General features: G+C 48.0%; 1 protein-coding gene across 6 annotated transcripts in view; it reads right to left on the bottom strand.

Moving 5' to 3' along the window:
* FANCA (FA complementation group A) overlaps positions 1 to 13,340 on the bottom strand; it is a 3,206,914-nt gene that overhangs the window by 169,210 nt on the left and 3,024,364 nt on the right. For all 6 annotated transcript variants that reach the window (XM_069646037.1, XM_069646039.1, XM_069646038.1 and 3 more), the window contains one exon: positions 9,166 to 9,289. In XM_069646037.1, the coding sequence (XP_069502138.1) occupies positions 9,166 to 9,289 (124 nt within the window). The remainder of the gene's footprint in view (positions 1 to 9,165; positions 9,290 to 13,340) is intronic.

Genomic DNA, 13,340 nt, shown 5'->3' on the forward strand with positions numbered 1-13,340 from the left:
AACAGTACAGCAGATCAGTCAATTAATGGAAAGAAGTGGAGGGACACAACCGGAACACCGCTGACTGCAAAGAAAGGTTTCAGATTGGTGCACCAAAAAACAATATACAGACTGGGAATTATGTGAGACAAGTAGGGGGAGCTCACCTCAGGTGACTGAGTTGGGAATGGAGACAAGATGAGGATGAGGCGGCCAGAAATTCCACTTAAACAAAAAGAAAACCCCAAGAGTAAATAACTGCCTGAATAGTATCCAGTACAACAATAAATCCCAGAAGAGACAGAGTTCCTTACCCACGTGTGTAGTTGTTGAGGTTCCAGGGAGAACACCAAGTGAAGACTGTTCCAAGAGAACCTATTTACGACGGCACGCGTACGTCTATTTCCAGTTAATGAAAATGTGACAAAGTCCAAACACAATCCAAAAGAAACCTGTACCCGCTGGCACGCGTACACCTAATCCCGTGGGCAGAGTCTGCAGTTCATTCCGGCGTGAGGAGAGTAGTTGAACAGTTCCACTGGGAGATGGTAAGTGCAGGCTGACAGAAGACAGGCAACTGTAGATGAGTAACAGCCGACGATTTGTCTGAAGCCAGTCCGTAATACGTGCAATGTTGGTAACGTAGGAGCAAAGACAAGGACAAAACGTAGTGCTGGGGGGGTCCGAATAACGTAGCCGAGGTCTGAAACCAGCGAGCAATCCAAAGACAAAACGGTAGACAAATCAATCCGTAGAACTTAACCGAGGTCAGTAACATGGGAGCGAAAGGTGGATCCAGAAACAATGAGCCGAGGCAGTCCAGGTAAACAAGCAGGAGGTCAGGCTCGGGAAATCAAGAACGATACCAAAGGGTAGGGCAAAGGGAGGTCGAGAGACAAGGCACAAGGTCAGGGTTCCAGGAAAGCCCAATAAGCAAAAAAAACGAAGCGCACTATACTAGAAGTATTCAGAAGCAATTGCAAAACTCCATAAACAGCCTTTTAGAAACCGGCAAGACGTTATGCTGCAACACACGCCTCCGGGACTTCCTGTTTCGGCCGTGTGCATTCCAGTGTTTCCCTGGCAACCCCCAGCTGGAACGCAAAGCGAATCTGCGAGCCAGAGACCTTGTAGGGAACCGGGAAGCAGACCACAATGGCGGTGGAGCTGTCCCTTTGCCTAGATGTCTGGTAGAAGTAGGAAGAGAGTGTCGAGGACCAATAACAGGGCAAACTCTTGGAATAGCCCTTGCCTCAGATAAAGGCTTAGTAATCCTGACAGATGGGCTCTATTGCCCACTTTCTTAACATGGCCTGAACCTCCTTCCGCAGCTGGACCATGTGTAGTTCTTGACGCGTCACATGATGAATGCAAGGACACCTGTTTTTGAATTCCAAGGTGTGCCCCTGATGAAGAACGTCCAGCACCCATTTGTCTGCGGTGATGGTCTTCCACTTGTTGACAAAGTTTGCTAGCCTGCCGCCCACTGGTGTGTGAAAGTGGGGGTCCAGATCTAAGGCCGGTTCAGACCTGCTTGGGCATCTGAGTCCTGGCCTGCAGGTGACGACTTCGCTGACCTCTGCTGCTGAAGGGTTGCATGCACCCTCTGTAGGCCTCCTGGGTGGTAGAGCAGAAGGGCTGGCGGTAGGGTGCAGAGTATCCCTTGGAGGATCTGCCCGATTTCCCTTTTGGAGGAACAAAAGGACGATGATCTTCTCTGCCTCAGCGCCCCCAGGGATTGTGCAGTCTCTGTGTCGATCTTGATCGATTGGAGTGTCTCGTCCACTGTCTTTCTGAACAAACATTGGACTGCATGTCTGCCCTGAAGTCTATAGCCTTCAGCCAACCTTAGCGTCAAAGGTATATGCCATTGCCCATCTGGCAGAAGCCAGAGTCCGCAGCATCTCGAGCCACTGTGATGGCATGGTCTGAGGCCACCTCGCCCTCTTGGAATAGGGCCAGGGTGTCAGCCTTCTTGTACAGTGGCAGGAAGTCCAGGATCAGCATGAGCTTGTACCAGAGTGTCCGATCATACTGGGATAGAATGGGAAGAGTGTTGGCAGCCTTGATGGTGGAAACCATAGTGTAAACGATGTGCTTCCCCCATCGCATCCTGCTTCTTCCCCTCCTGGTCCGGAGGGACCATGCACAAGGACGACTGGTTCGCCAAGCGCTTCCTGGTGGCGGCAGACACTGTGGAGTATGGAGAAGGCTGCAATCTCAGACACCTGGGGCGAGTCAGGCACCATATATTTCTGCTCCAGTCTGTCTCTTTTGGGAGGGGCAGTAATCGGCATCTCAACAACTCCAGCCCTTCCTCCCAGACATCGTCCAGCAGTGGAATGGACATGACTGTCTTCTGTGAAGACTCCCGGGACTGAAAAAGGAAGGCCACCTTTTCTTCCGGGAACAAATTGAACAGGGCAGAGGTCCTTGACAGCATGCTATGAAAGGAGCCAACCTCATCAGGGGGTGAAGCCATGGCGGCCTCCTCTGTGCCTTGAGCCTCACCGCCAGCCGGCACATAGTCGTCATACTCATCAGTATGGGTTGAAGCTGTGTCCGTGCCTGTGTCGGTCTATGTAGGCACATCCCTTAAAGGGTCAGCGGTCTCTGGGCCGCTGCTGGAGGCGGTGTCACCGGCCGGCATCTCAGCTCTGCAGGGCTAGGTTGCTGCCTTGGCCTGGAGGAGCTTGATGAGCACCTTGATCTTTCTGGACTCCTCACTGGAGGTCTGGTAGGGATACTGACCAGTCCAGGAACCGGAGCAGCTGGTAGCCTCAATGTTGAGGGTCATCAAGAGGTCCAATGACATGTCCCTGGGAGCTAGCTGAGGCTTGACTGGGATCACTGGTGCTGGTTCTGGGCTGAAATGTGGATCTAAGGGCAGATCTGGCTCCCCCTCAGTGATCCCTTCTGGGACATGGGGCCAAGGCCTCCCTCATGATCCGAATAGTAACCATAGAGAACGCGATTGTCATCAGAGCTGGTGTATATTTGTGGGGACCTCCACAGAGACCCTTGCAGGCTTGCCTGGGACACCTTCTCCACCCTGGGGAGTAAAATCCTTACGGGGCAGCAGCCCGATAAATCTCCATGAATCTTTAGGGAAGGCGGTGATGATGGGAGCCTGTTCACGCACAAAAGCACATCTTTCGGAGTCATGGGCACCGCCGTCAGCGGGCGTGGAGGTAAAGACACTTGTGGCGTAGCGGTCGGCTTCATCGTGGACATTACGTAGTAATGGCTCATCTCATTGCCGAAGTAATGACGGTGGTCGGAGATGTCGCTGACGGGCCCGACAACGGGGCCCTTCGACTGGATGACAGCTGGCCTTGTCGTCGACATGATGGTCGTCGACGGGGTCACTGTCAATGAAGTGGAGACCTTGGAGGATGAAGTAGTCATTGACGAAGATGAAGCCTTGCCAGATGAAGTTGACATCGCCTGGGTCTTGGGCCTCTCCTTCACACCATAGTCCTTAGAAGAAGAACAGTGCTTCGAATGGGTCAGGGACTTCCTCGCATAAGGTACCCCCACCCCACCGACAGGCTCACCATTCACCATGGACAGACATGGAGATGGGGATGGGGAATGGGCCCTTGCCGAACAAGGCCTGGCGGCAGGGGCGGCCCTAGCAGAAAACTCAGCATGGTGTTTGGCCTTCTTTTCGATATTCTGGCCAGAGGCATCCTCAAAAGGATCTCGATCTCTTGCCAGAGGAAGCATGCTCATCGGACTGGTCAGTCATGGGTGAGGCATGGCTGTGCCCGGATGCCGAGTCAGAGGGCTTCCCCACCCTGAGCCATGCTGCTAACCTGCAGTAACGGTCCTTCCTGGTCTTTGACAGAAAACCGCAGCAAATTTTCCATTGCTCTTCATCATGTTTCGGATGTAGACAATATAGGCATTTGAGGTGCTGATTCTCAACGTAGATGGTCCGGAGGATGCACTTGGCACAGAGCTTGAAGAGACTCCTCTTCTCTCCCGACATAGTCAAGGTGCTTAGGGAGACGACTGTCATTGGATGGGGGCAGTATGACCCAAAGGACAGTGATTGGTTATAGAGTAAAATACAGTTTTCAGGCAAAAGCAAAACAGTTTTTTTTTTCTTTTACAGAGGATTCCCAGTCTGACAAGGGGGAATATTCATGAGCATGTGAATGCATGCCAGAACCCATGCTGGAGACTATACAGAATATGTAAACCTTATTTACCAGCTATGCAGAACAATGCATGAGTTTGACTGCAGGTGAATTGCTGTAAGGCTCTTCTTGAGCGCCGGGAGACAAATGTCAATATTGACATTGTTTTGAGGACATCATAACTGTTAGGAAAGATTTCCTATTTGTATATAATTTTCCCTCCATGTGTACACCCCCAAACTTTTTGCTGCTGTTTAGACACCATAGACTGACTTTGCCAGAGAAGCACAGCCTTCAGCTGCACTCCTCTGGGCTTTCCCTCACTTTTAATGGGGAAACTGACATGCCCTTTAGACAGTCAGCACTGGGAGACTTTGTTTCCCTTAGTCCTTTTCCAATGTTGCAACTTTTCTGCAACATGTAACAAGTACACAATGTACCTTCCAGTACAGTGTACTTGGGTCTGTAGTCATATGCCCTAGATATTCCCGATGGACTTTTTGTGAGATGTGCAGATTTGTCATGGACAGGGCTGGTGGCAGATATCTTTTCGCATTATTTGTAACCGTTTCCTGCCATTTTAACCGCGTTTGGCACGAATAGGTGGCCTGGCTCCAAAATGGTCATGCCATGAGGTCCTTTGACCTTTCCTTTGGCCATCCCATCCCTTCACCTTCTCCAGGTCGAGTCGACCCAGGTCAGTCATTATTTGGACATGTAGTTTCCTGCGAAATGCCAAGCTTTCGCGGGCTCCTGCATGCCTTGTGTGTGTGCTTCCAGGATGTGGGCTGAGGTGTCTGTCCCCAATACAAATCATGGGTGCCAGAGAGTCTGGAGTGCTGTGAATGACTGGGACCACTGTGGTCCATGTATGGTCCACATATGGAGTGTGTGTTTGTGAGCAGATCTCCCAGTGGGTCCTCTCCGTTTTGGTGCGAAGGGAACTTGGATAAGAGGAGGCTGAAAACATCCATACCATGTCGGTCTCTGGAGTTCTCACTGAATGAAGGATAGGATCCAAGTATCCTGAAACTAAGAAGCCGAGTCAAGGAACCGCTGGTGACCCGCTTGAAGGTTTGGCACCCTGAGCCTGCTGTCGTCCCGCGGGACCCCTCTGCATCTGGTCGTCCTAGAAGGTCTGCGAAGACGCTTCGACCCATTAGAATAGTGGGACCAACTATTCTCTGCACCTTCATCAAAACCTGCAAGTAAGCTTTCTCGGAAGTATCCCTGGATGCCAACCAGTGGGCTGACCAACTTACCCAGTTGTTTTGCTCTGTCACCGCCACCGTTTTGAGGAGGCCCTCGAACTTGGTATACTGCTAGCTCTTTGTCCACGGCACCCTCACATCGAATTTCGCACACTTGCCATTGCCCGGACACGGTTACTGTGTTGCCCTTTGCAGGTACGCTACATTTGTGACCCTCTTGCCCCTGAAGCCTGCTGCAGTGAAACTGGGACGATTCATCCACCCGGAGCAGAGAAATCGTCACTGTCCCGTTTGGGAATCATCACTGTATCTTCGGAATTGAAAGCCGCAGAGACGTCCTTTTTATCGTGTTCGAACCTGCAAGCGAAGTGGACTGAACTGGCGAAGTTTGGGTCCGAGTGTGCCTGGGATCGGTAAGTACTTCCAACACTAACTGGTGACCCCTAGTGCCAGGGCCCCTTTTTATGCACGAGTGGCCCCTGAGGGTCCCTCTCCTTTCCACTGCTAGAGGGAACTACCGACTCCATTCCGCACTCTGGAACTGCCTCTGCCTTCAAGTGGAGGTCCTACCTGAATAGTGGGAACTTATTATTCATCGCCTCATCCAGAGACCCCGTTTTGCCCATTGGATCAACCGCATGCACTTGCATTGCATGTACTATTGAGCACAAGGTTCCTCTCTTCTTAGGGCTTGGACCGCCTCTTAGTTAGGTGTGTTGCCGATGTCGAAGGGGCCTAAAGACTATCTGCACTGCCTGTTTCCTTCACATCTAGGTTGTCGACATATTTCGTGCATTTAACCCTTTAGGCCCCAATGGTCTTGTGTATACATTGTATTGATATTGTTGTGGTGTTTACTTAGTATTGCTGTGATTCTTTTGCTATGGTCTGAGTTGCAAAGGCCTTGTAATAAATGTGTCTATATTTTTGATATAACACCTGTCTGGGAGTAATTTGTAAGTGTCCTTGCTCTGTGTGCTCATTGAGGGCTTTTAGTCACCCTCACCCCTCCTGAGACTTAGTCTTGACCGCCTGCCATAGCTACCTTGATTGGTCTGGCTTGTCCAGAGGTTACCCTGTTCTAAGAAACTAGGCTGGCCTTCTGAATCTCTGCCCACCAGGTCAGAGTTCAGAAATCCAGGTTAACAATGATGTTACGGTATCAGACCTCTGTGACGCTATTCAAAAAGCAGCCATTTTGGGGCACGCTTGAGATGCCAGAACACTCCTGAAAGGATCGAAGACAGTCAGAGGTATGAACTTTTGATTGTGTGTATGCTGACATACACATACTTTCCAGTATTCTGGATATTCAGCAGACCATATACCGAGTAATTATATATTTCCCATTCCTTTTTCACATACCTTTGTCCACCTTACTGGCATGAGATTGTAGGCACATCTTAATGACTATCGCTCATCAGGAGCACATTACTGTCTTTTCTAAGGCTGTCTGTACATTGATTGGTGAATAATGCTCACTCACCACTGTATGTATTGCCTTATGAACACCTATATCGAAGTAGACACTACAATTCTGATTTTATATTTATTCCATTTGCATTAAATAAGTAGATCTTTCAGACACCAATAGACGACCTTCCAATAGCATCACCTCACCACTTAAAAAGGCACACCTTAGACCACATATACTTAAGGTATGCATGCCACTTTTACGTGCCTTTGGTTAAGCCATATATGATTTAATTTGAGATGACCACCCTTTCCTAATTATACTAATGACATCATTTATCACTTCAATAGTTGTGTCTAAAGGGTTATAGACAACTGTCCTATGTATCCTGACTGTCTTCCACATAGTCCAAGACAGATGTATAACCATCCAAGACCACCTAAGGTATGCACATAGTGCAATGACACTTCCTAGCATAAAATACAAAATAATGATTTAAGTGATCCACAGTAGGAGAGCCCCAAATTAAGTGAACATGTTTTGATCCGCTAATAGGTGTGAACATTTCCATGGTGAACACTGGTATTTACGGACCTGAAGTTTAGAGAAGACACCTTTGTTCCAACTGAGTGTATGAAGTCAACCAGGTGATTAATGAATAAGTCCCCAATGACTAAACTTAATTTTGATAGAGTAACTGTATACATAAGTGAGACTCTGACAGTGTGTTTACTTTTGCTTGCTCTCTAGATATAAGACAAAGAGCATCATCACGAGTTGGGCGCTAACCCCGGCCGTAATACCGCCGGGGCATTAGCCCTACCAGCAAACCTCCCAGCACTATTAGAGCCGGATCACGGGTTTGGTTGAACGGTAAGTCCCCATTCCCAATTGTGCACATTCAGGAATTTCCCATTCCCTATTGGGCCCAATGACTGGCAGTAATAGCGCCGAAAATCGGCAAAATCACAGCGGATTTGCCCCCAGCTCAGAGCTGGGTGTAAATCCGCCAAGCCCGTGATTTGGCAAACCGTTAAAAATGCAGCGGTAATAGCATAATAGCATTACCGCCGCATTCAAGGGTTACCGCCCAACTCGTGATGAGGCAGATAGTGTGAAGAAATAGAAATGTCCAAAAGATAATGCTATTGACTAAGTGTTCAACCTGAAACGGATAGAGGTCTTCATTTTATTGTTTGCTTATTAAAAATGACTAAACAAATACCCTACGTTGTGATAACTGTTATTGAATATTATCAGTTTAAAAATAGCATGGTGTGATGTCATGTGAATTACATACCCAAACACAAATACTGTACCGATAGATTATTGACTGATTTTTCAGTACGGAAGGTGTGCAGGGGACGAGAGTGTCCAACAATAAAGGACACTTTATCAATATTAAGTCCTTCTGGCCCACATTCGCATCACCCTGTTGGTCGTGGACCTTTTACAGTGTTTTTTGCGCGTTTTCCTTCAACCATCCTTTTATCTGCAGGGATTTTTCGCTGAGGTGCTGGAAACTCTGACACCCTCCCCTCCTCTGACAAATGGCTTCGGGTGGCAATCTGCCTAGACCTAGGACAGTCTACTGATCATTGGCTGCATGCTCCCTGAGCGCCTTGAGATTCATTGCCTGGAAATAACTGCAATTCAAGACCCCCAAACCCCCCCCACCACATTTTGAGTGCACCATGCAGCACTTGAATCTCGAATCTTTAAAGACATTGCACAAAAAAGGTATGGTATGAAACAGAACAAATTCTCAGAGGGAGAGATGTTCCGAAAGCAGCGTGCTGAGTGCACAGAAAAAAAGGAACTGAAGACACAGGCATGGTGTTCCCTATTTGTAAACTCTGATCTGCGTCCTGCATCCTTACATCACGTACCTTTCTCACGACTGCTATTGTTAAAATGGGGCGGTGCACCAAGGCTAGAACACAAACACTCTTATTGTACTGCTAATGTTTCCCTTCTAATGCAACATGGTGATTATTCCGATTACAGCAAAAAGGGCCTAAGAGGACATGAAGGGAGTAGCCATGCTACTTCGATTGCTGCCGGTGAAGCATATAAAGCTATAGGCTTGCGAATATGACAAAAGGTCTGACAATCAGAGATTCTTGGATGCCTTCATTTCTGTGGTTTTGGGTAGAGCCCCAAATTTGTGAGCGACTCAGGCACCATAATCCCTTTAGATGATCCTGCTCCGTGTAAGCCTTTTTGTGCTCCCCATTCATCTCACCCATGACAAACAACTACATCTAAACTCTTCCTGTGAGTGGTGAAATGCAGATTGTTTTAAAGAGGTGTTAAATACTGCCTGTAGTGTCTCATTGTCACATTTAATAGTCAATGCAAGTTCATTTGCTAGTTTCATTCCAAGAAAACAAACACAAAATTGTGCCATCCTTACCTGTTCTATGCCTGGATCATCTCCATCCAAAAAGAGGTGAACGAGCCCAGCAAACATCATCACTGCAGTGTCTAGGAAGTTTTCTTCTCGTGTCAGGAGGGACTGTTGCACGTATGGCACTATGCTGTTGTGCAAATAATAAGAACAAGTTACTTCCCTTTGGTACTTTTCTTTATGATGGATAAAATATTCCTCCCACCAATTTCGCATATTTAGAAAAGGTCATTTAGGTGCAGAATGGCTCAGAAATTCTTCTTACATAAGCCCTTTGGTTCAATGAGTCCAGAAGCTGTCAGACACATCTTTCCCAGCCATATTAATGCATTTCATGAAGAGGACGGAAGGAAAGACTGTCTTACTCTAAATGCCACCGACTCCTTACAAAACATCAAGTACAGTGGGTTAATAGAAACACTGTGCGCTAATGTGATAGCAACCAGAAAGGCTGTCTTCCCGGGGAGAAACCTGAGCGGACAAGAGTGCATTGGTTCAAATGGTGAACCCATCAAGAATGTTAGCACTAAGTTCAAGTCCCGCGCCAGCACCACAAAGGGTGTCGGGGAGGGGTGGGGGGAATGTTCAGATGATATGGGGCTCCTGGTTTTAACTTTTATAACTCTTCCCCTCCTCCTCCCCACTAACCCCCCCTTTCCAATTAACTTATCAAAACAAGATTGAGGTAGTTCAGCTTTTGTTAGTACATTCCATTACACTTACAGGCTGAGTCTACATCCCTAGGTCTAGAGAAGTGTCAAAGAATAGGGACTTTGCGAAGTATGTTAGGCTTGAAGTACATTTGTTCCCTATCCACCATAAACTTGTGAAAGGGCATCCAGGTGGTTAGGTACTTTTGATAAGATCCGTATGCCAGCGCTGTCACCTTTTCCATGACCATCACTCCCCATAGTTTCACCGACCACATAGCTATCAGCGGCCCCTGTTTATTCTTCCATGCCTGAGCTAAGTCGATTCTAGCCGCGCTCAGCATATAAGTAATGAGAGTGGCAGTGCATCTTGTGGCAGCGTAAATTCCCTCCACTACTTCCCCTAACAAAACCACCGCCGGATCTAGGGGTTATTGCGCCCCAGTCATTTCCTTGATGTGACTCAGAATTTCTTTCCAATATGTCTCTGCTACCGGGCAAGCCCACCACATGTGAATCAGATCCCAAGTCTGCCCAGAGCTCCGCGAACATGTCGAGGGGTAGTGCACAGCAATGGCGTGCATGCGTTGTGGTGTCATGTACCATCTGAGACATAGTTTGTATGCAGCTTCCTTAGTGGGAACAAACCTCAAGCTTTTCATCGCCTGCTGCCAAATTTGCCTCCATGTCTCCTCTGTAATGGGTTTCCCCAGGTCCCGCTCCAATTTCAACATGTACGGTAGGATTTCCTCCAGGTCCGACCCATCTGTCAGTCGGTAAAGCCTAGACACCCCCTTCTCCGGAACTCCCTCCTTTACCGTAAACTCTAGCCCTATTGGGTTGAGACTAGCACCTTCCTTTAGTTTTGTGTTTGTGATCCAATGCCTGATTTGGGTGTACAAAAGTGCTCGCTTTCGGGTTTCCGGAATTTTTCTATACAACCTTCAAATGTCAATACCCTTCCGCATAGAAGTCTCCCAGTACCCTGGGTTACCCCTCTTCCCAGTGAAGCCAGAAGTTAGGCTGCATCCCGGGAAGTAAAGTCTGGATTGTGAGCCATAGGTGTGAGTGGAACTCCCCTGCTTTTGTCTTCCTCCCCCGTAATGCCTTATCCCAATACCATAGGGTAGCCTTTGTCGATTCCAACAGCGTGCCCCCTTTTCCCCTGTGTTTTGGGGTTAGGAAGCCCAAGTTCTCCAGGGGTATCTTAGTCATCTCCCTTTCCAAGGTTGCCCATCTATTCTGATTCTCCCAGGGGGGCCATTGAAGCACTGTCGCCACCTGTGCCGCCCATAGATATCTACGAAAGTCTAGTACCCCCAGACCCCAAAGGGCATGCGGTCGGAATGGGACCCTTCTGGGAACACTAGGTTTTCTCTTTTTCCACATAAAGGACAGGACTTCCCTCTGCAGATTTGTAATCATTGATCCCGGGATCTGTACTGGGAGTGCTCCCAACACATATAAGAACCTTGGAGGAGGGACATCTTCACAGCCGCAATGCTTGCAAACCAAGATAACTCCTGCATGTCCCATCTTCGGAGATCCTCTATCAGCGTTTATAGTAGCCCTAAGATGTTAGCCCCATAAAGTCTCCCATATGTGGATGCCAGATTTATCCCCAGTTATGCTATGGACCTCTGTTCCCATTTTAGTGCATAGGGCCTCCCCCACTCCAGTACCGGCTCCAGGTCTTCAGTGACATTAAGTGCCTTTGACTTAGAGTAGGTGACGTGGAACCTGAGACTTTTGCGAACCTATCCAACACCGTTATAACCTTGGGGAGAGACTGTGCTGTGTTTTGCAGGAATAATAAAACATTCTCTGCATAGAAAGCTATTTTCTGGATGCCACTGGCCATTGCCAATGCTCCTTGAATCCCTTGTTCTGCCTGGACTGCCTGAGCCAATGACTCCATGGCCATGGCAAAAATTAGCGGGGACAATGGGCATCCCTGCCGAGTCCCTTTGCGTATCGAGATGCTATCCTTAAGCTGTCCATTAACCATCAGCTTGGTGGCTGGGTTCCAATAATCAGCCAGAACCACCATACGAGAGAAGACCAGCCCACACCCAAACTTCGCTAGGGTCAGTTGTAGGAGGTTCCAGTACAAGCTGTCGAAGGCCCTGGTAGCGTCCAGGGCCAGCACTGACAATGCGCTGTCCCGTCCTCCTCCCCCATTCAATCGTATGTATCGCTCTACGGATATTATCATATGTATGGCGTCCTTTTAAAAACCCAGCTTGGTCCGGGTGGATAATTGGCGGGAGAACCCTAGCCAACCGCTGTGCTAAGATCGAAGTATACAGTGTTGCATCTCCGTTTAGCAGCGAGATGTGACGATAACTTGCACAATTGGACAGGTCCCTACCAGGTTTTAGCACAAGCACTGTGGTAGCAGGGCCCATGCCGCCCGAGATCTACCCTGAATCCCTTATGTGATTAAAAGGTTTTGTCAGGGGACTCAACTAATATAGTCTTAAATGTCTTATAATATGCATTATTGAGCCTGTGGGGCCCGGAGACATGTTCACCTTCAAAGTATTTATGGCACATCCCACCTCCTCCTCCGAAATCGGGGACTTCAGTGCTTGTCTATCTGCTTCTGGGATCTGTGGTAATTGCACATTCCTCAAAAATGCCACTTGTGCCTACCTCTCCAAATTATCCCCCACCAGGTTATGTGTGTAATATGAGCGCATCATTTCAGCTATTTCCGTCTCCCCCTCCTCAGATCCCCACCCGGGTGCTGAGTTGACTTCGGGATTTCTGCTTCCTCAGTTTAGCCACCAGAAATCTATTAGCTTTATCCCCTTTTATGTAATGCGTTTGTCTGGTCTGGAGGAGTAGCTGGTCCGATTTATCCGCCAGATGGGTCTTCAGGGCAGTCCTAGCCCTCTTAAGTTCCCGCAAAGCCTTCTGTGACCACCTGTCCCCATGATGCGCCTCTGCCACCCCTACCTCTGCATCCAACCTCTGCCTCACTCTTTCTTTCCCTTTTAGGAGTGTTAGGCAGAATCCTGTGCAGTTCCCTTAGGGAGCACTACAGAAGATTACGACTACAGGTATATGCAAGAAAATCCCCTTTGGTATCAGTCTGTACCACAAAGATTTAGTTGGTAGCTGTGGCTAAGCAGTCAGACTTATCTCAAAAGGGAGATGAGCAGTATTCAGGGTTTACACATTAGGACTACAGTACTATGGAACAAGGAAACACTGACCAAAGCTTTGTATCAAAAATAATATATATATTTATTTTACACACTCTGATGTTCACACACAAATCACTATTATTAAAGCAAGTTAAACTAGTCAAGAAAAGTATACACAACTTCCTATTTAAATTGTAGACAAGTTTGAGCAAGAGTGAAAACTGAGCAAAACGGCACAGTGTTAACTAAGCAGAAATGGCACACTAACAATTTCTTCAGAGGGAGGGAAAGGACAAGTTATACAGGTTTAGACTCTTTAACACACCAGCAACACTTCCCAAATAGATTGTGAACTAGTTAGGCAAGGCAGTACTTTAGC

This window comes from Ambystoma mexicanum, chromosome 2p, assembly GCF_040938575.1.
Source record: "Ambystoma mexicanum isolate Mex_15411 chromosome 2p, UKY_AmexF1_1, whole genome shotgun sequence".
Classification (NCBI taxonomy): domain Eukaryota; kingdom Metazoa; phylum Chordata; class Amphibia; order Caudata; family Ambystomatidae; genus Ambystoma; species Ambystoma mexicanum.